At 47.3% G+C, this 26033-nt stretch overlaps 1 protein-coding gene across 2 annotated transcripts in view; it reads left to right on the top strand.

Annotated features, from left to right (window-relative positions):
* Positions 1-26033, top strand: part of Nav2 (neuron navigator 2) — a 364636-nt gene that overhangs the window by 128568 nt on the left and 210035 nt on the right. For both annotated transcript variants that reach the window (XM_052162012.1, XM_052162003.1), the window contains exon 4: positions 23959-24031. In XM_052162012.1, coding sequence (XP_052017972.1) covers positions 23959-24031 — 73 coding nt within the window. The remainder of the gene's footprint in view (positions 1-23958; positions 24032-26033) is intronic.

The following is a 26033-nucleotide window of genomic DNA, read 5'->3' as shown; positions in this document are numbered from 1 at the left end:
TTAAAAGAAGTCATAGAGAATAGGTATCAACACATCGCGCTTAGAACACAGACCCTCTATGGCTTGACAATCTGTGTGATCATTTCTGCCTGTGTGGGGTGCAGAGGCTCAGGCGGGACATGTGCTCTGTCCTGTAACTGGGGAAGGGACATGAAGTTGGCACTGTGGTGGTAGGTGGAAAATGGACAGTGGCTTCTTCTGCGCTCTGCTCAATGACAAGTGATAGCCTGGCGAGTGTGATGTATTTAAGCTTTTAAAATACAAAAATTAATCTTTAACTCTTTTCTCTCCTCATGTCACCCAGTCCTTGAGTTCATGTCAATCGTTGTGTTGGGAGAATGGGCGCCTATGTTGTGGGAATTCTTAGTGTATCACTCAGAGAGTACATGTTGTCAGAGTCGGGCAGGATGTCCAAATACCTGGACATGGATTTGCTTCAGAAATCTAAAGAAGGGAGCAAAATATTTTTCCATCCCCACCCGACTCCCCACCGTTTGACAGATGCTGTGGATTTTAGAGTGCCTGGCATTTCTTGAACTCTTTAATGTTCTGACTTGTTTGTATCCTGAAGAGTTGGACAGAGGTAGCCTTTTGAGACAACTTTTTAAAATGCACAAAAGCTATTTTTATTATAAAGAGATGTGCATGTGTGTGTGTGGGTGTGTGTGTGTACGTCTGTGTTTGTATGTCTTTGTACGTGTGTGTGTCAAAGTCTCATTTTCCCCTTAACATTCTGAAGGAAGTTCCTTCTCTTTGGGGAGCCCCCTAGAGGCTTTGCTCTTTTTGTTTGCTCCATAGACCAACCATTCCTTATGTAGGCAAATCCCCAGCCAGGACTCTGAGAACGGCTCTGACTCTTGGGAAGGGTTGGCTGCTATTTTTACTAGTGCTTCTGCAGCTGTCTAGTGTATTAATAATTGAAAAAGTTTGGACAATAGAAGACTTAATTTCAGTGCAAGCATTTTGCATACACGAGGCAATCTTTGTGTGAAAGAGAGGCGTTCCTTCTCTCTAGGACAGATGTCAATGCATCTCTCCTAGCCTGGTGTCATGCATGTAGAGCTGACATTTGAAGGTAGGAAGCCATTTCTTTTATTTGGTCCTGCACTGTTTGTTGAAGATGCCGCTTGTTGTCATTAAGGTCCACTCTCAAGCTTGTGAAATGCTACCATCTCAGACTCTTCTGGGCAGATTTATTTTTATCCACAAATGTGTTTGTTATAAATACTATCACAGGAGCAAGGCAATCCTGTGGCTTCCCCACAGCTCAGCTATGTTAGTACTGAGGAGGAGGGCAGTGTGGGTTTTTGCTTTTTCTTTTTCTTTTTTTTCTTTAGAACAGCAGTATAAAATCCTATAATTGCCTGTGATAATTGGTTCCAGTCTGGGGTGGGGAGGCAGACAGTCATATGGCAAACCTAACAGAGAAGGGTTCAGGAAAGATACTGTGAGCCTAGGGAGATGAAGAATGTCTGTGATAGTCATTTTGTTCTGTTGGAGATGTGGAGAGGGTGATGATGTGTCCACCACATATTGTTCCTTCGGTATAGTACCGTAAGAGAGCGACAAGTGCACATGGCAGCTCTACTAGCTCATACTGAAAGTGAGGCACTGCTTTGACTGACTGAATATGTGTCTGGTTACATATGTGCATGCATGTACGTGCATGTAAACATTCACAGAGTGAGAGTGTCTGCACTCCTGTCAGAGTCACTATTTGAGAGTGTGCCAGCCAGCATCTCTAGCTCCCTGAGGCATTAACCCCCCTGTTGGGCAATATTTAGGGTGGTCAGTGATGACCCTTTACTGTTATTTGAAGGAGAGCATCATTCTGGTAAAGGGAAGAGGACACACAGTGAGGTGAGACCTTGCAAAAGATATTCTACAGGGAGGGTGAGTGATTCTCCCAAAATATGGAAGAAAGAGTATCTACCAGGAGCTTTGAGTAGTGCAGCTGAAGAAAAGCAGCTGCCCCAAGCAGGGGGCTGGGTCATCAAGGTTAGTGAGCTCACACAAGAAACAGAAGCCTGGAAAGCAAGGCACCTTTTCCTGTGCTTCCCATGCCCTGCCCACAGGCTGGCCAGGAGCTCGAGTTTCTTCTCTAACCACACCAGATGCCACTTTGAGTCCCACTCTCTCTTTTAAAGCACAGAGAAGTAAGAACAGACACTGGAAAATGGGCTGGAATTCCAGGGGCAGTACCATGGGGCCCAAGAGACATGACATTGCATCCTAATGGCCTGTCAGCAAACAGACCCAGAATGTCTCCTGGTGCCAGGCTCTGAGCTAGGCCAGGTGACTAGCAAGCAGCAAGAAGTGGTCTCTCTTCACAGGATGGTCGGGTGTGTGGGCAAGAGGGCAGAGCACAGTTAGAACGCTAGGACTCTAGAGCAGCCCATCCTTCCCCCAGGAAGGTCATTTCGGAGGCAAGAATCCCGGGAGGCTGCAGCTGAGGCCTCTTCTGGCTGCCCTGCAGTGTCGGCCCTTGCCCTTTTTCCCATGGTGAAAGGCGTGGCTTGGAAGAGCCCAAGGTATGGCAGAACTCGTAGACCCGGAGGACTGTTTAGACCTGGGAGAAGCCTCCTGCTTTTACTATCCCTTAGATTGCTGCGTCTGGGGTCAGTCCCAGGGTAAAGCTTTCTGAAGGAAGAGATCCAAGGCTGTCAGCTTTGATGGCAGTTCAGACATGGGGTCTAGGGAACAGCAAACCCTACTCAGCTGGAAGGGACTGTTGATATCTCATGTCAGCATCAGCGTGTACCTGGATGGTATTTGGTTTTAAGACCTTCTGTGCTGGGATAGTTGGTCCTTCTGGTTGGCTGTGGTTGGTGTGGCACAGCCCTTTTGCAGGTAGAAGCCCAAGGGGTAGGTAGATCAGTACTCTCCCCAAGACTCCAGCCTCATGATCCTTTTCCAGCACCCATGACCCTTGGTGTCCAGCTTTCGGACAACAAACTTGACAGTTGTTAATAAAACAAGGGTTGTACGTATCCAGAGCAAGCCCGGCTTCAGCCTGTCCTTATGAAAGCCTGTTAGCCTAGTTCAGTCTGACTTTGAATCTTTTAGAGCCAAATCCTTGCACACGGAGCTCTAGAAATATTCTCCACCCCCACCCTCATCCCCTGCCCTCCTACCAAACATATCCCACTGACCCTTTAGTAAGTTTGCGTGTGCGTCAAAGCTGGTAGAAATGTTTTGTCTGTGTGATGTTGCCATGGCAACCGAGGGGCATCTCTTTGGCTTTCAAACGATTTGTTCAGCAGAATTAAGTGTTAGTTTGGAAGGGGAAACATTGCTTGGAGCTCAGCCAGAGGGTGCTGAGAGGCTGCTGGGTCTCTCCTTCTCGCCTAGAACTTAATGCCCCATGAGACCTCGGGGACTTTGTTCCCTGTGGAGCCTTGGACTAGCCAGTGGCAAGCGGTGGTTTTCTCTTTTAATCATTATTTTAAGCAACCTGGCTTTCTGTCCTTCTTTAGGGGAGGCAAAGAGCTGGGCCTTTTTAGAGAGGAGACCGACACCAGCTCTTCCCTTCAGCGAGGCCTCCACTCCAGGAGCCTACTGACCTCTCTGTGGGTCTCTGGGAATCTTCTCTCTTCCCCTGGAATATCTAGACCGAGGGCTGCCTGGGTTGCAAGCCAGGAGGTTCAATGCTTTGCTTCAGTTCTGAGGCCTGGAACTAATTGTTTGATCTTTGAAGCCTTGAGTTTCCTGTCCTATGAAGTGGGAATGATAATAACTCACATAAAGTGTGTGTGTGTGTGTGTGTGTGTGTGTGTGTGTGTAAACTAATGAGGCAAGGAAAATAGTGACGGTTTGTAGCTTGATTTTTTTTTTTTTTTTTTTTTTTTGGCCACATTGCGGACAGATTCTTCTTTCTTCCGCCTTTCTCCACCCCTCTTCTTCCACTGTTTCAAGCTAACACTAGGTAGAAGAAGAAAGAAGGATAGAGGGAAAGGGGGGGGGGCAACCACATTAATTTCTTTTTTTCCCCAGTTCTTCGAATATGACAACTACTTGACAAACCCGCAACCAGCAGCATCCAACCACCAGCAGTCCAACCAGCCCCTTCTATGGGGGCCCTAGCATTTACATAGCTTCTAAAAAAAGTTCCAGAATTCCAACCATCACACACTCACGGAAGCTATCTGCAGCTGGCAAACCCACATCCCTGCTAGAGCACGAGGCAAATCATAGTCTCCTTCTGTGGGCAGTCTGAAGCAGCTCCATAGCCCACACCTAGGATTAAAACAAAAACATATTCCCATAATATTTCTGTGATTTTTTTAAAAAAGAAATCAGAATTCTCACTACAATAGTTGATAATAATTATGATGGCAAGTGCACTAAGGTGGACAGTGTTTGCAGCAGGTGCTGTTAGAATGTTGGGTAAACACCCCTAGTTCACTCTTTGAAGCTGCTGGCCATCTTGTTCCCTCCTTCCCCTTGCCTCCTTGGTGGTTTCCATGGTGATGACGCTGATGCTGATGACATACATCATTTAGTGGTTTGTGTCTTTAAGGATGTAGAACACTTGGGAAGTTGGAGGAAACCTGCCAAATCTGTCCTCAAATGGAGACAACCTAGAATTTGGCATACAGGTTAGCAGATTGTTGCTCCCTGCAGTTGGCTCAGAGTCCTTTAGAGCTCCAGAAACCTCAGGCTAGCCCAACACCCCTCCTTCTTCTCAGAGCATGCCCTTGCTCCTGACCCTGCCCAGTAGGAAATGCTAATACCCAGGTCCCCAAGTCGGAGTCTGCACTCAAGTACAGACAAGGGGATGGCAGGGCTTTGCAAACTTTCAAGGGAAGAACCCCACCACCACCACTGTGTTATGTGTAGAACCCCCATTCACAAGTGGTAAGAGCCGAGTTGATGCTACAAGAGGAGTGGGAAGCTTAGGGCTTGCCCTGGCCAACCTTTCCCATAGCCAGCACCTGGGGAGACACAGTGATGGAACCGAAAGAGGAAGGCAGCACCAGGCCAAGGCAGCAGGTGCCAGCTCTGGCTCTCCTCCACTCTATGACTGGGTTAGGACATCCTTTTCCTTCTAACCCCTAAGGTTACAATGCATATGCATCTTGAGGTCACCAGCTGTGTCCCAGGGTATGTTGCTGAAGCTCTGAACACTGTGTCCTGTTGCCACCTGGATCCGGACCATACCTGCTTCAAAGCATTGCTTTGCAGCTCCCCCAGGATGATCTGTGTGCTGGCCATGGTTACCACTCAGTATGGATAGATCTACAGATGACAGCTAAAATAGACAAGCTATCACAAAAACACATCCAGAAGAGTGTCTAGCCTTGTCTTCGTCAGCCACTCCTGGACCAGTCCCTTCTTAACAGGGTGGCCCTGATAATCCAGTTAGTGCCAGCTTTTTACTTCTTTCTCTGGAAATGTGAGAGAGAAAAATACCTCATGGGTCAACCATCAGATTTCCATCCCTGGTACCACATGCCAGGAGCCCACTTAGTTGTATGCTGTTCTCAACACTGTTGTATTCATCGCCTTTCTCATATCGATGACAAAGTCTTGAGAAAAGCAACTAGGAAGGGGGACTTATCTGACTTGCAGTTTGAAGGTCTAGGCTATCATGGTAGGGAGGGTATAGAGGCGGGAGCTCAAAGCAGCTGGTCATGTTCCTGAATTCAGGAAGCAGAGAGACTCGGTGAACGCTGGTGCTCAACTCACTACCTCCTTTTTATTCAGTCTGGGACCCCAGCTCATGTCACAGTACCACCCATATCAGCATGAGTTTTACATCATTTAAACCAATGTAGAAATTCCCACACAGAGATGCCCTTGTTTCCTTGGTGATGCTAAATCCCATTAAGCTGATACTATTAGGGATCACCACTGCTTTAAGACATTAGAATGGTTTTTCTAAATCTACATTTGCATAAGACAACTGAGGATTTAGGAACAGGTTATTCCCCTAGGAGGAGGAAGTGTTGGGGTCTTGACTGACTGGATAGAGAAGAAATACAACAAAAGAAATAGTGCCTTCCTCCTCACACCAGTTCTTGCTCTCCATGTTTATTGACCTTGGAGCATCAGGCTTAGCTAGGAGTTAGCAGGAAGGGAGGGGTCTGACTGTTTCTGGGAAAAGCCTGAGGTAACCTATCAATGAGGAATCACGTGCTGCCATGGGCAGGTGGCCCCTAGTTGAGATGCCTCCAGGCGCCAGGTCTCTCAACCTCAGTCTCTCCAGAGCCTCCTGGGCCAGGAGAGGGACATCTGCAACCAGATCAAATTTCTAGGCACAGTGACTGGGAACCCTAACAGCAGCTGCTAGCAAGTCGGCCGCATGCCTCAGGAGTGTCTGAGATCCTTGGGCAGCTGAGTTGCCTCCACACAAGGCTTCTGGGTCTATTTTTATGTGGCCCTAAGGGCACACAAATGTTACAGAACCAGGAAGGAATGAGGGAAAGCTCAGAGGCTACTTGGAGTTTATAGCAAAATAAGAAGCCAGGACCAAGAGCAGCAGGAAGCACCCATGGCTTCCTACCCAGTGGCCGTTCCACCATCCTGGTTGGGTTTGACTGTTTTGTTTAAAGGTGATAATGGTCTTCATTTCTGCCTCTCTTCCTTAGGCCTCTGGTTTATTTTATTTTTAGTAAGGTTCTTTTTTATTTATATGTGTATGTGTCTGTGCTTGAATCTGTGGATAAGTGACTCTAGGTGCCCAAGGACTCCAGAAGTGTCAAATTCCCTGGAGCTAGAGTTACAGGTAGCTGTGAGCTACCTGACTTGGGTGCTGGGAACTGAACTCAGGTCTGTTGAAAACCACTAGTAGCTCTCCATTCCTATTCTTATTCTCAAGAATAGCTAGAAGGCCCTTCAGGATCCTGTTCTGCATTTGCTCTGATACTGGACGCCTCAGGGTGCATGAGGAAGGATGGGTGAGTCCAGGTGTTTTGTTTTGTTTTGTTTTGTTTTGTTTCGGGACAGGGTTTCTCTGTATGGACCTGGCCTCGGACTCAGAAATCCTCCTGCCTCTGCCTCCCAAGTGCTGGGATTAAAGGCGTGCGCCACCACCACCGCCCCGCCCAGGTCTTATTCCTTGATGTGTATTGTTGCTGTTTGTGGGAGTTCAGGAAAATTCAGCAATGTTAAGAAACTTCTTTCCTTGCCTTAATTCTTTCCCTGAATGGGAAATGCCACTTGTCCGGACCTATCTTTGATTGTACAGTCTCTTCTTTTGTGGATGTTTTAAGTAAGCGTGCGGAGGCATCCCCGTTGGATGCTACCAGAGAGAAATACCGAGATGACAAGGATGACAAGCCACTGTTCTGAGACAAGCCACCTCCCGAGTGCTTCAGATGCTGCGATTCATTTTAGTCTCCTGACAGCTCTAGGGATAAGGATGTGTCTTTTGTTCATTCCATTAAGTTGAATGAAGAATCTGGTTGCTGGGTTCTGCAGGGCTAGGATCACGATAGAGCATCACTTTCCCTCCCTTCCTCCCTTCCCTCCGTCTCTCCCTTCTTCTCTCCTTCTCTTCCTTTCTCCCTCCTTCCCTCCTGAGAGCTGTTGTTGCTAGTATTCTTCAACTATTTTCATACAGTATTGTACAAGAAACCCAATACGCACTCACTATGTGCTGAATACTATTGTAGACACTTTGTATTAACCGACTTGGTCTTTGTATAGCCTATGGAGGCAGACATGATTAGTTCCATTTTAAAGGTGGGAAACTGAGGCAGACAGCAGGTGAGCCAGCTCTGATGAGTGGCACCCTGAGGCTCTCATGCCAGCAACCTGGCTCTAGCAAATTCCTTTCTTATTATCAGTCACTGTATATGGACCGCGATCTAAGGAGAAGAACTGACTGTGACACTGAAGGGTAGAAATCACAGTGTCCTGCCATCCCTTACAGTGAGGGATAAGTAGTGGCTCAGGGGATAAAGAAAGACAAGTATGGGCTGGAATGGGACATGTGGCCTGGGCAGAGCCCAGTTCTCTCTGGGGCAGCTTCTCTCTTATCAAAGGGATAATGGAAGCTGTCCCTAGGCAATGAGGGAGCTCAAATCAAGTGTACATCTGGTGGACATTCTCACTGCATGACGCCATGACTATTGATCTGTGCAACAAGGAGTTCCCCCGTGGTCAGAAAGTAGGTGCCCAGTGAAGCGAGGGTGAGTGAGGAGCCCACATCTAGGTAGCATCCTGATCTCCATGACTGGTGCAAGTGTTGTTTTGCAAGCTAAAGATTGTAACCTGGGATGGTTATCTGGGTAGGCCTGGGCTGGGCACAAGAATCCTCTAAGGGGCAGGAAATAATAGACCCTGATGGGTATTATCCTGCCAGCTTTGGAGTCAGAGGAAGGGGCCAGGAACCACGGAATGCACGAGTGCTGGGAAAGCAGGTCCTGCCTTAGCTGCTGCTCAAATGGACACAGCTCAGGAGCAGTGTGAATTTAGCTCTCTGAGGCCAACACAGGATTTCTGACCCATGTACGCTCATGGTTGTTCAGAGCTGTTAGGTTTGTGGCAGTTGCTCATAGGAGCCTCAGGGAGCTAACACACTCTAGGATTCAAGCCCAGTGGCTTACCAGATCAGAAGGGAAATTCTACCCAGGTCTTTGGCATTATTTAATAACATTGGCCACAGCTAGCCAGTCTCTTGCCTGCAGGGCTGACTTTCCTGGGAGGTGACTCCACTGTTTACATGCATGAGGAAGGAGGTCTCCATGCCTGCACACTCCAAGCAGGCGCAGGTAGGAGGTCTACAGAGCAGTCATAGTCCATTTCTGGTACATCCTCATCCTCCAAACCCCTGCATCACAGGCACCCCAGACTCTTGAGCAGCCATGAAAGGACCTGCCATTCCTTCTGAGCCCCCAGAGTTGATTCTGACAGATACAGTTCTTCTGCAAGTGTAAACCCAGCCGTGGGTCATGCTCCCCGACTCATGTATGTTTGTCTTGTAATTGACAATGATGTGTAAGTCATTTTTATGAGAGACTGATCACATTTTATGTGCTGTTAAATAACACCAAAGCTCTGTCGTCGTGGAAGTAGCCTGTTTTCCATCTCTCCGCCTAGGTGCCGGCATTGGGCTAGCCAGGTTAACCATGTTTAGCTCATGTTTCTCAGAAGGAAGAGTTAAACTGTTCAGAGATATCTGGTCATTGGGGGGTAGGGGGGCTCCTCAGAGGCAGAGGCAAGGCTGTGTGTCAGAGTTTAGTAACTGTAATACTTTTAAGTGCTTAAAAGATTTTTCTAGTTGTTCTAGGTCAAAAATTGTCCCATTTTCTGTCCCTTTTTTTTTTTTTTTTTGGTTTTTTTTGGTTGTTGTTGTTTTGTTTTTTTGGTTTTTTTTGTTTTGTTTTGTTTTTGTTTTTCGAGACAGGGTTTCTCTGCGTAGCCCTGGCTGTCCTGGAACTCACTCTGTAGACCAGGCTGGCCTTGAACTCAGAAATCTGCCTGCCTCTGCCTCCCAAGTGCTGGGATTACAGGTGTGCGCCACCACCGCCCGGCTCCATTTTCTGTCTTAAATTTCAGTTTCACTTAGTGGGGTTTTTTTGTTTGGTTGGTTTGGTTTGGGTGGGTTTTTGATTTCTTGTTTTGTTTTGTTTTTGTTTGTTTGTTTGTCTGTTTTTGAGACAACTTCTCCTCATGTAGCCAGGCTGCTCTGGAACCCACTGGTCATGGTGCGCCACCACTCCTGGCTCACCTCACAGTTGTGGAGGTCTATAAAAAGACACCAAAGTAGCAAGCTATTTGGGTTTGGCAAAGCCTCTTAAGCAAGGTTTCTCAAACTTCAGTGAACACGATATATGGAGTATTCTAGGCTGGAGCCTGCAGCTTTTAACCCCAGGGGTCTGGGAGGAGGGGGAGACTTGACCTCCTTTCCAAACTCCCATGGGATACTCAAGCTGCCAGTCTCACAGCCCACCTGCTCAGCCTTGTCTTAGAGTCCAGAGAAAAGCCTCAGCTGGGCATGGCGGCATATACGTGTAATCCCCAGGACCTCAGGAGGTCGAGGCAGGAGGATTGCCATGAGTCCAAGGCTAGACTGAACACCAAGACCATCTCAAAAAAATATTTTAAGAAAAATAAAATTACAGTATCTATTCATCAGGGAGTTCAAAATGTTTTAAGTTGAGAGTATTCCCCAAAAAAAGTCTGCTGAAATTTGGCATAGCAGTTATTCTGGTGCTCATTTAGGACACATTTGAACAGTCTTTAAGAACAGTATATATTCTAAGCTGATGAGGTCTGAATTGTACTGTCTGTGCTGTGTTCTCATGGAAGTGAATTTGTTTACCAGCTCTAGTCCCTTAGTCTCTGGGACCCTTCATATGCTCCGTGGATATAGTCTAGAGTCCTAATGCATGTTCGTCTTGTAATTCACGTGACATTTAAGCAAATTTTACAAGAGGCTCACCACATTTTACATGCTATCTGTTTTTCTTTTTTCTTCATGCTTATTTATTTCTATTTATGGTGTGTGTGTGTGTGTGTGTGTACACCATGATGCATGTATGGACTCAGAGGACAAACTTTCAGAAAGTTGTTCTTTCCTTTCACTGTGTAGATTCAGGGATCAAACTCAAGTCAGGGTTCCAGGGTTGGCAGTAGTAACCTTTACCTGCTGATCCATCCAACTAGCCCCTGTGCTGTATGATAGTAACAAGGCTTTGCAATATAAACAGAAGTCTCTTTCAGCTCACTGTATTCCCCCAGACATGAGTGGCTTTGCAGCCAGAGGTCTCATCCTTGGTACTTGGTAAATGCTCAGTGGAAATCTAAAGGGGATACCTCTCCCACCTATGCCAGGCCTGAGGTTTTGGCAGTGGTAACTGGTAACTTGGTGCTCAGCAAGGCTGAGACACTTGGTGTACATCAGGGTGATGGTGAGGGAGTGGGGTGGGCGTGCAGGAAGCCTCAGACCTTCCTGAGCAGAATTAGAAATCCGATGATGATTTATAACCATTTGGATTATGGTTTATATAAAAGCCATCTGGGCCTCGTGCTTGGGCCCACCTCCCCACACATGTGCTCACGGACTTCTTATGTCCGCCTAGCATCAAAGGACAGCTTTTTGTATGTGTGGTTTTCTATTTTCTTTTTATATCTCATGGAACAGAAATTAGCGAGGGATGTCTGTTTGCACTTGAAGGTCCACAGCCAATGTGTGTGCACGAGGACTGTGAGCCCCTGTGCTTGCTTGAGCAGAGGTGGAGGATGGTGGCCTGCAAGTTGCAAGTGCAGAGTCAGAACTTTAAACAACAACAAAACCCCCCTGATATTCTCAGTTAATTAAGAATGATGAAAGTTGATTTTTCTGCTTTGGTAGAAAGGATAATCAGTCAGGTAACAATGAGTTAGCCCTTTATGGCAAAATCTGGCTAAAACTGGTCCGCAGCTACTCCCTCTGGGCAGGCACGGCCTGAACGCACTACTATCACCAGCTCTACCTACCTTTATTTTTTCTAGCGCCATGCTAAGCCAGTGTTCTACTACTGAGCTACAACGCTGGCTCTCCATGTCCTCCAGCGCCCAGCCTCTTCTATTTCTTGGTAACCTGTTTTTCCCCAGCACACATTTTGACTCTCCCAAAGTATTATATCTTTGCAAGTATTGTGAACATCTTAAGGAATCCTGGCCCTGTGGTAGTTTGAAAGATTCTTGTTTGGGAAGCGATTTGGTTTGTATGAGTTTATTTTCTTTCTTTCTTTCTTTCTTTCTTTCTTTCTTTCTTTCTTTCTTTCTTTCTTTCTTTCTTTCTTTCTTTCTTCTCTCTCTCTCTCTCTCTCTCTCTCTCTCTCTCTCTCTCTCTCTCTCTCTCTCTCTTCCTTCCTTCCTTTCTGATTTATAAAGATTATTTATTTTATGTATGTGAGTACACTGTCTCTGTGTTCGGACACACCAGAAGAGGACATTGGATCCCCATTACAGATGGTTGTGAGCCACCATATGGTTGCTGGGATTTGAACCCAGGACCTCTAGGAAGAGCAGTCAGTTCTCTTAACTGCTGAGGCATCTTTCCGGCCCCCAGGTTTATTTCCTTTTGCTGTGATGGGATGCCTGACTTAGAGCAGCTATAGGAAGAGAGGGTTTGGTTCACCTTGTAGTTCCAGAGAGGTAAGAGTCCCTCTTGGTGGGAAGCCATGGTAACAGGGTATGGGGCTCACCTGGCAGAAAGATCACATTTCATCCCCACCCAGGAAGCAGAGAGAACAGGAAGCTAAGCTATAAAAACCCCAAAGTTCACCCCCAGTGACAAACTTCTTAACAGTAAGGCTCCCCGCTCCTAATCGTTCCATAACATCCCCAAACAGCAACACTACCTGGGAGCCAAGTGTTCAGATAACCTCCCCAAACAACAACAGAGAAAAGCGTTCAAATGTGTGAGCCTGCTGCGGGACATTTCTCATTAAACCACCACAAAGGCTCATAAATGTTTTTTTCCTCAGGGATTTAAAATGTTTCTGCATAAGAAGGGTTAAAATGCTGTGAATGAACTTGAGAACCTTCTAGAAGGAAGCTACATTCCCCTTGAAGTATCCTTTCAGGGTTCAGGTTGTATTTGGCTTGGATGGACGGAGCCCCTCCTGGTTGCCTTGTCACATTGCAAGAGACACAGACAGAAAAATGACTCCGTGGAGCACTCAGGGCTCAGCTTAGAGATACACTTGTTGTTTGATCGTTAGTACCCTGAGTTTGCACACACAGGGGAAGTGTGGTTTACAGAACACTTCTGTTTAATAACTGCAGTTGAGGAGACACATGCTCAGTGTCTGTCTCCCCCTCTGGGAGGCAATAGCAGGATTGTCCACCTTGCCCAAAGATTGACAAGCGACAGTAAAGACTCCTTTGAGTAAGACTTTTGGGGAATTGGTTCTGATTTTCAGATTCTACTATTTATTCTGTTAGTTGGTATACAGCAGACTTCTTTCATGATCATCCAGCAGTTAATCCTAGTCTTTGGAGTAGACATGGGGAGGGATTTGGTATTATCTTCTTAGTATATTGAGAAATAGGTTGACAACACAGGAAATGGTCAGTATTCATATTTTGTTTGTTTAATAAACAAATTTTTTAACAAATGTTTGTTTAGCAAATAAAATTTCCATTTATTGTTTAAAACAATAAATGGAAGTTTTATTTGCTTCAACTGAATGTTTGCACAAAGGTATAAATAGAAACAGAGATTAGCGTTCTGTGAGAAGCCAATACTGTCACTGTTTCCGCACAGGTGCACTGGGGATCATGTAGCCTTGGGTGTCCCGCAATGAAGATCTTCCATGTCCAGTATATTTCCCTTATTCAGTGACTACCACATGTCTCTGGTATTCTGTCTCTCCAGCAAACAGAGTTAAGAACTATTTCAATTATTAATGCTATTTAAATTATTTTTGTTCTCACAGTTTCTGACTGAGTGGAGTGTGGCCTTACTCATACTGTAGAGTTTAGAAGTACTAATCGAATCTAATTTCTTGGTAGGAGATATCCTGCCTGTGACTTGCAAAATTCCCAACTATATATGAGGAATAATACATACAGTGATGTATAATTCAAAGCTAACCCCTCAGCTATACATGTGGTTTTTGAGGTAAAATGTGGATGTGCCTTTGTTTTGGCATTGCGATGTCCTGAGGTATGGGATTATAAGCATGCAAAGGTACAGGAAGAGCATGTGCCTGTGACTGGCTCTAGGCATGTAAGTTGGCTGTTTACACTCCTGTGTCTGTGAGTTTATGGACCGGTTGTTTACTTGATCATGCCCAATAGGCTGGCTGTTCCTCGAAGAATGAACAATATTGTCCTGTCTGTCACTGTGCAGTCTGCATCTAGGCTAGGGTCTGGAAGAGAGTGGGTTTTTAGTGAGTGTTTTTTGGTTTTGGGGTTTTGTTTGTTTGTTTGTTTGTTTGTTGTCTTTGTTTTTTTTTCGAGACAGGGTTTCTCTGTGTAGTCCTGGCTGTCCTGGAACTCACTCTGTAGACCAGGCTGGCCTTGAACTCAGAAATCCACCTGCCTCTGCCTCCCAGAGTGCTGGGATTAAAGGTGTGCACCATCACTTAGCGAATGTTTCTAAAGGACCGTGTGAGACCTTTGAGTACTAGTTACTTCCCAGACAAGATTTCTTCTGCAAGTGTCCGCTGTCCTGTGCTTCCTTGTGTTTGGAGAACTGGAAGTCATGATCTTCCAGTGAAAATTACTACCTGTGCTTGTTCCTTCAGTCTGAGTAAAGCCAAAAGTTTCTGCAAAATGCGTACTCTTTGGTGTAAATTGGCTTTACTGAGTTAGCTTTTCCATGACTGTAACAAATTCCTGAGATGGTCAGGTTACAAAGAGCAGGGTTTCGTTTAGACCCCTTGTTTGGAGGTTTCCCTGCACATCTCAGACATCCTGTTGCATCTGCAGCACAGTGGCAGTACATCCTGGCAGGGAGTACAGCAGCAGAAAAAAATCTCTCCTCCTATTAAGGCTGCCAGAAGTTGAAAACTCTAGAGGAAAGAGCAGTGTCTGTCTGGCCCTTTAAGAGCATACCTCCAATGACTAGACCACCCACTAGGCCACCGGACTCTGGGGGTCCTCCTGCTAATAGCACCAGGTTGGGAGTGTGAAGTCTTCAGTACATTTCAGATCCAAACTATGGCATCCATCCACATTGTATATGATTCCCATCATTGAATTAATTGGCACTTCCAGCTACCACTGCCCCTGCTGTGTCTTTGATCCCCAGGGACTTGCTTGTCTCCACAGTTGACAGTCTGTGCCTTTGACAGACCCCACCCTGTCTCCTGTGAGGCACTCCAGGATTGCCCCTCGGCCCTTGTCAGTTTTCTGTTTGTCTTCTGATCCTCACTTTGGAGTTCTTGACTTTTCAGAGTGCTGAGATGATAGTTAGCTTCAACTGTCAACTCGGGAGACACAAACCTAGAGAGAGGGAACCTTAACTGAAAAGTTAAATAGACCACACTGGCCTGTGAGCCGTGCCCGTGAAGTAGTTTTTCTTCACTGCTAAGTGAGTGGACTTGGGGTGAATAAGAAAGTCAGCTGAGCCAGCTAGAGGAAGCATCACTCCATGCACTGAATAGAGCTTGCAGCCCGCCTCAGTTCCCACCTTGAGCTCCTGCGTTAGCATCCATCCCTTCATGATGGACTGCTAACCCGTAAGCTAAAAATCTCCTTTCCTCCCCAAGTTGCCCTTGGTCAGTGTTTAGTCACAGCAAGAGAAAAGCAGAGGAGAACAGGAAGGCAATTGGAACCGGAGGAAGGAAGACCTGTGTTGAAGGCCCTTGTCACTCGTAGCTGCCTCTGCTCACAGTGCCACCATCTGTGAAAGGGGGCTGAGCTCAGCTCTGGGGATCCACTCTGGGACTCTCCAGGGTGAAGACTGGCTTTAGCACCTTTTTCAAGCTTGATTTGTTTCAAGGGAAAATCTGGAAAGTTGGAAAACCCTCAGAAAATGAAACAGTCTAGGCATTTGGAGACACAATGGAAAAAGATAGTCACTGGAGGAATCTGAAATGCTTGGTTTCAATTCCCCCCTCCCCCTAGAATTTTTTTGTACCCATGTGGACTTACCCATTTGCTGAAACATCAGAGAAACTCCTATAAAGTCCTCCTCTACCCCCCTTTTTTTTCAAGGAGTTCTTGACAGCATCTTGGAACGCTAAAGTTATAAATATTGTAAATGGTATGGTAGATAATGTTGCCAAATCTCAGGAAAGAGCTGGGCAGGGCAACTGAGCCTGAAGAGAAGCAGGCAGGCGTGGAGCACTGGGCCACACCCAGCCCTGCTCCCACTCTCTCATGCTTCCAGTTTCAAGCCCACTTCCACAGATCGACCCTGTGAATCTGTAAAGCGGCTTTGATATCTCATGACAGTGGCCAGGGCCTCGCTGTAGAGCTTAAGTTGACCTCTTTTTAGGTTAATAAATTGACTGGGCATGCCCATAGTCCAAGCTGGGGAAAATGACTGTGAGTTCGAGGCCAACCTGGACTACAGGCTTGTCTCAAAAACCTAAGGCTGGTTTCTAAGCAACCAGGACACCTGAGTCTGATCCCCAGAATTTACTTAGAGCTAGAAGGAGAGAACTGACTCTACAGAATATCCTCGGACCTCCACATGTATGCTGTGGTACAGACGCCCTTGTGCAAACACATTCTGTGCACACACATACTCCTAATCAGCTTTTTTACAAAAAAAAAAAAAAAAACTTTAGAAAGAAAAAACAAAACAGCAATCAAAAGAAGAAGGAACTAGTAACTTGCTTTAAGTTTGTGACAGCCAATTGTATCCCTTTGAGATACAGCCTACTGTTTCAGAATTTATGTATGGTATGTTGATCGTCTTGATTACAAACTATCCATCATCTTGAACGTGAATGTTTCCTTGAGGGACAGCTTTCCAGTTCTCAAGTCTAGCTATTCTGATAATACAATAGTGTTTATTTACTCTTGTCAGCCTTCTTTGTGGTAGAAGACCAGGACTCAGCCCTCCCATCTGGCCATGACTTGGTACCCATTAGCCATCCTGAAAAGTGGATTCACAGAGCAGCCAGGCAAGCAGCAGCTGGGTGATCTACAGAAGGTCAGGCTTGGATGCTCCCAGTATCTTACTGTCTAGGAAAAGATGGACAGTGGACACACCGTTCCTCAATTCTGAGGTCTCCTTCTGAAACGGAAGCTCTGTGTGAGCTTCTCCGGGGTCACAGTGACAGGTGGGAGGGGAGCAGAAGTGAGCCTGGCAGAGCAGGTACTTGGCATGTGCCCTTAACATATGCAGCTGCCAGGGGGCCAGTGTTTAGGAGGACATAGGCCCAGAGTGTATAGTATGGGTTTTTTGTTGTTTTGATTTGATTTTTGTTTGTTTGAGTTCTTCTTCTTTATTTGTTTTATCTTTGTAAGCAGGCATAGAAATGTACTTTGTGTTGCATGTCTTGGGTCCTTGGGAACCCTGTCTAGTGATAGAATGCACAAAAGACAGATACTCAAATGCATGTGCGTATGGGAAAACAGGGCTCTGCAGGGGGCTTCGTGCATGCTGACAAAGTGGTACCAAGCTGTTTATTATATGCAGCGCGTAGGGGAGGGGTTGAGCAGTTTCAGACTGTAAACATCCAGATGGAGAAAGCTGCAATGGCTATTTGTACACATTGATCATTCATTTGCAAGCTCTTGAACTCACTCACGATAGGCTTTGCCTTTCTGAGCCTGCTCATATGGAGAATGGCTTCCTCAGTTTCCCATGGGGCTGACTGAGGCCTTGAGTCCTTAGCATGACCCTTCCTATGTCAACAATACGCATCCCCTCAGGGCTTCCTCTGCTCCCTACAGAAATGAGGACAGGTTATATCAGAGGGTCATGGTAACCTTTAGACGGGAAGCATCCCTTTTATACGGGATCAGATGTGGAAGGCCGTCTCTCTCCTAGCCCATCATCCCTAGTCTCATGTGTAAGCTGTGGTGGAGCTGTGCCCAGCACAGAGTAGCTCATTCGAGGGCTTGCTGGGAAGGGTGTGGCTGCAGTCGCCTTGATGATGGGGCAGGATGTGGTCCTGACAAAGGTTCCCCAGGAGATGGAAAGGTCCTGCCTTCCCTCCCTCCCCACCACTGCCTCTTCCTTAGGCCTTAACACACTTACCCTGTCATTCTTTCGATTGGCAAGTAATAAGTTCTCTACTATGTAGGGAGCCCTCTCAGGGCCACATCAGTAAACAAAGATGACAAGACCTCCCTGTCTGTGGCCTAGCATGTTGCCACTTGTTTGGGAATTTTTTTCAGACTGCCTGTGGCTAGGTCTTCTTCTGGTTTGCATGTTCCCCACATCTTCCTCCTCCTCCTCCTCCTCCTCCTCCTCCTCCTCCTCCTCCTCCCCCTCCTCCTCCCCCTCCTCCTTCTCCCATGAAGTGTGTCATCTTGTACCACTGAATGAATGTTTGTTCACCTACATTACGCTTAGGCCCTACAAGGTCAGAGGTAGTATTATTTCTCACTACTGTATCTCCATTGTCAGCACATTGCCCAGTACCCAGTAGTTTCTCAGTGCATATGAGTGAATGAATAAGTAAATAGCCTTTTTTACAACTTTATATATGTAAGTAGCCACTTTCTTCCCCCTCCCTGTCTCTTCCTTAGGCCTTAACACACTTTCCCTTTCATTCTTTAAATCAGCGAGTATTAAGTACCTACTACATAGGTATCCCTGTCAGGGCCACACCAGTAAGAACTGTATGTGTGTAAGTGCAGGTATGCTTGTGCCACAGTGCACGTGGTAGAGAGGACAGACTTCCTTCCACTGTGAGATTCAGAGCTGAAACACAAGTCATCCAGATTCAATGGCAGAGGCACCTTTGCCTGCCGAGCTATCTTGACAGCCCAGTGGTGGCTAGTTTTAATGGCCTCTCTCTCTCTCTCTCTCTCTCTCCTCTCTCTCTTTTTCTCTCTCTCATGCATGTGCACACATACAAGCAAATCATTTGAGTTGATTTTAGAAGTCGCACTGCTTTTTGAGAGACGGAACTTGCATCTTCAAACCTAGCCTTGCCTAGGGTCTAGGCATCTTGCGATTTTTGGTTTGTTCGTTTTGTTTTGTTTAAACCTGGCTGTGAATGGCGTGACTTTGGTGCATTAGCTCCTTGCCCTCTTCCAGAGTGGAGAGCACAATGGGACCCAGAGTGAAGCTTGTGTGGACGTGGAACGGCCAGGGACAGCACGCTCCAGTAGAGACCGTCCTCTTCCCTCACATTCAGCATTTTCATCGGCTTAGCACTGGGTAGTCAGAGAAAGATGTTGCCGTGGCAACCGCTACAACAGATGGTATTTGAGCAGCATCTAAGCCACAGAGGAGATAGACGACAGCCTCAGGGTTTGCATACTTGTTAGCATGAGACCCAGTCAGACTTCGATCACAACTGAAAGTTTTTCTGTTTATTTCTCGCTACCTATCCCAGGCTGTCCTGGAACTAGCTATATAGACCAGGTTGGCCTTGAACTTACAGATAGGCCCCTGACTTAGCAGTGGGATTAAAGGGTATTCTGAGCTATGGAATGTCTTCTGAGTACTGAGACAAAGGCTGTCATGCACACAGCCATGGAGGTTGCCCTGCAAATCTGAAGTGCAGATGCTACGGAGAACCTGTTCAAGGTCAAGGTGATGGCTGACGGGGAGGAAGGACCACTGGGGTGAATGAAGGCTGTGCTACAAGTGGCTCCAAGCAAAAGGGCATCCTAGCCAGCATCTGTTCCTCTTTCCTGCCCCATCCTTCAATAGTCACCTTCTGCTTCCAGGCTTCTAGGCCACATGCTGGCCCCTCTGCTGGGCTTCCAACCTCATCTATGCGGCCCACTGGAGCAACTCAATCCCAGAGCTCTTCACCATCTCCATGGCCATAAGTACAAAAGCCTCCTCACCCAGCCCCAGCCCCCCTTAGGCAATACCAGAATGTCAGACTTTGCGCAGATTTGTTTTCCTCTTAGCTAATTTTGGAAAGTGGTTTATATTGGCTGCACTGTGCTAATGAACAGGTCTGGTCATATTTACATACTTTTCTTGTTAAGAGTCTCTTTTTCCCTCTCTCCGCCTCCCAGTGTTAACAGGATCCTCCGCTCTCCCTGGGCGTCTGGATCACACATGAGCCAGAAGCCTCTTTAGAGAGGGCACAAGAGCGTCTTTACCACTGTAATGAGCACCGCACCGGGGTGCTGTTGGGGTGTGGTGGTGGCTTGCAGTCTTAACAGGCGAGGAGCTGGGTTGCTCACCTGTGCTCTATCTGGAGGAAAACCTTAAGGTGCATTGTAATCACGAGAGGGCCAGGATCAAAGCAGCAGGCCCTGCTTCTGATCTCCTTCCAAATGAAGCTGAGGGCGGTTGGAATCCAGGCCTGACCCCTTCCTGCTCCCCAGCTTCTCTGTGTTCCTGGGGTGCAGATGAAAAGAGTGAGGGTCCCAGCCCCCTTTGTCAGGAGTGATTTCCAGCCCCAGAAGAACATGATTAAAGAGTGGATTTGTGACTTGAGGAATTTTTTTTAACTCCTCCCGGGCAGAGTTCAGGGCACTGGGAAGATTTTCATGGTACTTGTGGGCTTGCGCCTGACCTTTCCACGGTGATCCAGCTTTTATCTATCTATCTATCTATCTATCTATCTATCTATCTATCTATCTATCTATCTATCTATCATTTTCTGGGAGTGCAGGTCAGCCTTCTGGATGTTGTCCCTCGTGTTTTCGTGATGTCCTAATGCTTCCTGTACCCTGAAAGAGTGAAGTTTCAGATGCTTCCTCTGGTTCATGTGCTCTGGGGGGAACCGGAGAGGGCATGGAATGGCTCTGTGGACCCCAGAGAGGAAGAGTGTATGGCTGCAGCAGGCCCCTGAGCAAGAGAGGAGGCCTCCTGGGGCATTTCTGCCGCCGCCCCTCCCCCCCACCCCCCCACCCCACCCCCACCCCCGCGCTTGCTTTCACTGACCTGGGCGATCTTGTTCAAAAGCCTGGCCTTAGCTTTCTTACCTCACTTGTCCCATCCTGTGGTCCTGACTAAAATCAGTGGCATCCAAAGAGCAGAGCTCAGTGCCTGACACCTGCACAGCCAAGGTGTGACTGAATCATCCAACCCGAGGAGCCTCCGCCTCAGCACTGGTGGTGTTCTGACTGGACAGAGAGTAAGGATCGTCCTCCTACTAAGTGCAGTTGTGCACATAGTAGGACTGTCTCTGACTTCTACCTACTAGATGCCTGTTGACTCCCCTTCCCCCACTTGCACTAGGACAGCCCAAGATATTTCCCCCACAGCAATGTCTACTTTTTCTCCCCTTGCCCCTGTGAGGGACTGGTAAATGACACCATGAAATCATATAAAAGAATGGTAGAACTTTTTAACTAAGGAGAAAGTATGCCTCTGTGCCCCCCCCTTTTTTTTTATAATTACACTTACAGTTATTCCTCCTTCTCGTAGAACTGAATGCTATGAGGAATCGTAGCAGATGGCTGAACTGAAATGTAGTAAGGCCAGCATTGCCAGCAGAGCCTGCCATGCTTTCTACGCAATGCTGTGGGCACTGAATATCCCATAGAGGAGATGAATAACCGTGTTCCCTGATCCTTGAAAAGGGAGTCTGTAGAAGTGCTGTATTATAGAACGCTTTTCTTAACCCCATCTCTCCATCTCTCTCTCTCTCTCTCTCTCTCTCTCTCTCTGTGTGTGTGTGTGTGTGTGTGTGTGTGTGCGCCTGTCTCTGTCTCTCTGTCTCTGTTCTGCCCCGTCACTTTTTTCCCCCCGTAGTTCACATTGTTAGTCTAGTACCAAAGTATTTAGCCTTATTACATGACCCTGTCTAGGGTAAATATTAACTGTACCACTTTCAATTTTTGCATTAACAAAAATTCAGTGACAGCTTTTTCCTTTTCTCTTTCCCCATGGGGATAGATTACCGTAGCTTCTCTCATCCGCCACACGAAAGATAAAAATGCTCTATTAAAGAAGTAGCATGGGGTTATGGAAAAGGACAGGCATGAAAGAATGTGGTGTACAACACTTTTGTTTGGTTTTTAAGATTGATTTTATATGTATGATTATTGGCCTGCATGTATGCACGTCCACCACATACACTCCTTCTATCTGCCAAAACCAGAAGCGGGCTTGGAACTAAAGTTGGTGACGGTTGTGATCTGCCCTGTGGGTGCTGAGAACTGAACCTGGGTCCCGTGGAAGATCAGCAAGTGCTCTGAACTACTTCAGCAAGTGCCATCTCTCTAGCTCTTGTCTGTCTTTTTAAACAGGTAACGTTTAGCCCAGACTGACTTTCAACTTCAAATTCTCCTGTCCCTATCCACACCCTCCCAAATGCTTGTATTGTAGAAATGTGTCATAATACTCAAAAAATTTCATGCTTTTATTGTGTTTTCAAAGTGATAGTGGCTTGAACTGGAGATGGTTGTGCACACCTGTGGTGCCAGCTAAACTAAAGATTAAGGCAAGAGGCTTACTTGAGGGGGTCAAGTTTATACTGGGTAACATAATGACGGCCATTCTTTATATAAATGTGTGTGTGTGTGTGTGTGTGTGTGTGTGTGAGAGAGAGAGAGAGAGAGAGAGAGAGAGAGAGAGAGAGAGAACACTTATTACATGTATTTATTTGCCCATAGAACAGTGCTTCTTTGTGGGCCCACAACCTTCTATGAAGTGTTTTGCTGTATAAATAGCAGAAACAAAACCATCACAGACAGTATTTTCTATTTATGACTAATATTTTCTCTTACAAGCAAGATTTTGTAATAGGCTAAAACAGTATTTGGAAATCTAACTCTTACTGTATTTTCAAGTGGGAGCAGCTCACCCTCCACACACCATGTGATAGGGTACAGGAAGTGATCTGATCTCTTCCTCTCCCCACTTTCATCCCCCCTCTACTGAGGTCTCACAATTATACAGCAGCCTGGTAAAGACCTTCAAGGTGGGCTGGAAGGAGAGGGAACCTGGGTTTTAACAAAAGGGGTATGGGCTGGGGAGATGGCTCAGAGGTTAAGAGCACTGTTGCTCCAGAAGTCCTGAGTTCAGTTCCCTACAACCACACAGTGGCTCACAGCCATCTGTAATGGGATCCAATGCCCTCTTCGGGTGTGTCTGAAGGCAGCTACAATGCACTCACACACATAAAAACAAATAAGTAAAAATGGGGGTTTTCCTGGAGAGAGTCACTTCTAACTGGGGCTGTGTGTGCTCTTCTAAGATGGCGCAGTTTCAGTCAGGTGGCCCGTGGCCTATTTAATGAGTTAAACAGTGGGAGCTGCCACCACCATGAGGGCCATCCTCACTGTGAGACTATGACAAAAGTATGGAATTTGTTACATGTTGCAATACCTTCAGCTCTGCAGGCTGGAGTGGAGAAGGAGAATGCCAAAGTCAGTGGCCAAATGAAGTCTACGTCATATAGCAGGGCGAATCAAATTCATGAGGACCAGCCCAGAGCCAGGCTGTGCCCAGAGCTGCTTCTCACCAGCGGTAGCCGTGGGGAACTATCAAGACATGGCTGTGAGTGGGGAGAAGGACAATATGTTCATTGTCCTCTGTTAGTTTAGAATAAACTCCGTGGCGTAAATACTGGCTTGAGTGCGTATAAACAGTGGAGAGTCTGGGAAATCCCACTGCAGGAATTAGTTGTGGATGGGAGTGGTGGAATCGTCGATGTGTAGCGCAAATGCTATGACGTCCAAAGATGGCTGTGCCAATCAAAAGCTGTTTCTTTTACTTCTGGTCACCAGAGACATTCAGCAAGCCAGGATAATACTCCTTTAAAACAAACAAACAAAAAAAGTAATTAGGCCCGACAGCTGAAGTCAAATCAGACCTTTGGGAATGACCTAATTGCTTTTTTTGTTCGAGGCCTGACATCGATTTGCCCTTGGCCTTGGTGTCAACCCTAGCAAACATGGGCAGCCTCCCAGACTCTGGCTGGTGGCTTTATCCTTGCCACAGAGAGGACAAAGAGCAGTGGCACCCCAGAGGTCATGGTCCTCTGTGGTCACCTGCAATGCCGGCCAGGGTGAGAATTTTGTGAGTAAACACTGATCCCTGCTGAAACTGCCATTTACCTTTTGGACATTTGACTGCCTGCATCTTTAGTGACTGGAAATTCCCCCCCAGCAACTGGAGGATGGGTGGGTCTATCAATTGCATCTCCACCTCCGTGTTACTGGCAACCAATCTGGCTTTGAGGATCCACACTGTGGTGACATTGATCAAGATGAGAGATCTCATTCCGCCCTGGTTATTTTTGGCATCTGCAAGCAATCCAGGGCCTCAACTTCTGGCACCGTGCGGTTAGGATATTAAGTAACTGCTTCCTGTGCGAGTACAGACAACGCTGCTTTGAGAGTCCTAACCTTGCTCCCGTCTATCTCATTGGCCACTTTGAGTGCATTCTGATAGCTGCTGGTTCCTCGTGAGTGGATCTGGAGAAGGCTGAATGGTTATTAAACATGTCTCGTGTTTTTCCCCTCTAGATTGAAAACATAGATGCCTGCTTGAATTTCCTGGCAGCTAAGGGAATCAACACCCAGGGGCTGTCTGCAGAAGGTGAGTCAGGCCCATGCCTTTTCGTCATTTGCCGTGCCCACCTGTTAAGGCCCACCTGTTACCTAACAACTGCTGTAGCCATGACCAGGGGTGTCAGTGAGCCATCCTGGTTGGGTGCCCTTTTGGGCACAGTTGAGGATACTAACTTTCTCACAGTTCTCAGATCGCTCTAAGAATGCAGTCCTGTGTGCATGCCACACCTGCATGCCACGGGGTGGGGGGGGGGGGAGGAGCGAAAGGGAGCACACTGCTCCACTCAGAGAAGTCCCTGCTTGAACAACACCGATTGCCAGTCCTGGGGCGCAGCCGGTTATCAACCAGCCGTGATCTGTGGGGAAGAGGATATCCAACCACAGAACCCAAGTTCAGCCACCCAGCACCCAAGGGAACCGCTCCATCCTTACTGGTGGCACCTCACCTTGCTCTTGAAGACAGAGAGTGAGGTTTGTGAACACACAACCACTCTTTAACCTCCCGATTAGCTTTTAATTACCTTGGATTTGATGGCTAATTAGCATCAATAGTGTCTGCTAGTGGAGTGTTATTAGATGGGATAATGGTTTGGAGCCCGCTGGCCAGAATTATCTGCCTCCTCAGGCAACACTTCCACCTGGAATCCTTTCCCTCCTCCTCCCCCTCCCCTTTCCCTCCCCCTCTCCCTCCCCCTCCCCCATCCCTCCCCTTCTCCCTCCTCCTGCCCCTCCCCATCCCCATCCCTCCCCTTCTCCCTCCTCCTGCCCCTCCCCCTTCCCCCTCCCCTTTCCTTCCCCCTCCCCCTGTTTGTAAACACAGGCAGCTGCCAGCTCTGAAGCAGCCATAGGCCAGGCATCTCCCCAGCTCATTAGGCTGCACCTGCCTCCAGCTTTCCCGGAACAGGTAGCACAGTCAGGCCAGTGCGATTGCTCCTCCTAGCATAGCAGGAGTGTGCTCTGAAAAGATGTAAGGGAGCCTTGACCCTGGAAGCCAGCCGGGGCGGGGCTGAGGGGAGCAGTAAGCCGGAGTCCACAAATGGAGGAGGTAAGTTAGCCGACCTCATGGGTTCGACACGGGCTTACCGCCTTGTCTATGGGAAGAGATGAAAACTTGGACCACCCACCTGTGTTTCTGAACTGTTGTCTTCTCCATGTTGGAGGTGGGAGGCATCCATGGCTTCTGCATCCATAGTGTGACTCTGGGTGGAATGTGTCAGAAAAGGGGCATTAATTCTCCTTTGGCCAAGCCTGACCTTGGGCAGGCCTGGTCACCTGTTCCGGTGAGTTTCAGGCGTAGCTTAGCCGAACTTAATCTCAGAACTTACAGAAAGAATCCTTAGAAGGTTGCCCTGCCCTAGCTGTGGGTCCCATCTTCGTGGACTTAGTAGACATTACTGGAACCTACAGTGTTCAGTAGTAGACACAAATTCAGTGTACAAGGTGTGCCCCTGTGCAGTTCCTGTGCTGACCAGTAGGTGGCAGAGCATGTTCCTCTTAGTGTCTAGGAATGGGGCTGGCCTCTGGCCTCCCAGGAGAGCATCTGCAGGGACTTTTACAGAGTTGTGCAGTCTGGCCTCCTCCCTTAGGCCTGGAGGTGAACTCTGGCCACTTAGCGGCAGCTGCCTGCTGTCTGGCCTTCTGCTTCATTTGTTCTTCCTTCTCTCTATACTAGGAAGGCATAGATGTCTTTACAGTAAGTGTTTACGGAACAGATGCTAACTGTGCTCTGCTGGGCTTGTCTGCATTGGCTCCTGTTCTCATGACTGAACTTGGAGTTTACAGGACCCATGGGTTACCAATGGAGAAACTGACCGAAAGCTGAATGGGGCTTGGTGTGGGAGCATGAAGACCTGAGCTGGGCCCCACTGGTCATGGCGTCTCATGCTTTGCCTGTACACCTAGGACTTGGAGTTGAGGAAGGTAGAGGTTGGTGACAGGAGGTAACCAGTTAGCCAGGTGGTAAGCTTCAGGTTCAGTAATGAGAAGCTCCCACACAGTGCATTGGGGCACACCCATGCGCACACACATGT

This window comes from Apodemus sylvaticus, chromosome 1 (genome assembly GCF_947179515.1).
Source record: "Apodemus sylvaticus chromosome 1, mApoSyl1.1, whole genome shotgun sequence".
Lineage (NCBI taxonomy): Eukaryota > Metazoa > Chordata > Mammalia > Rodentia > Muridae > Apodemus > Apodemus sylvaticus.
This window is presented reverse-complemented; position numbering and strand designations above follow the sequence as displayed.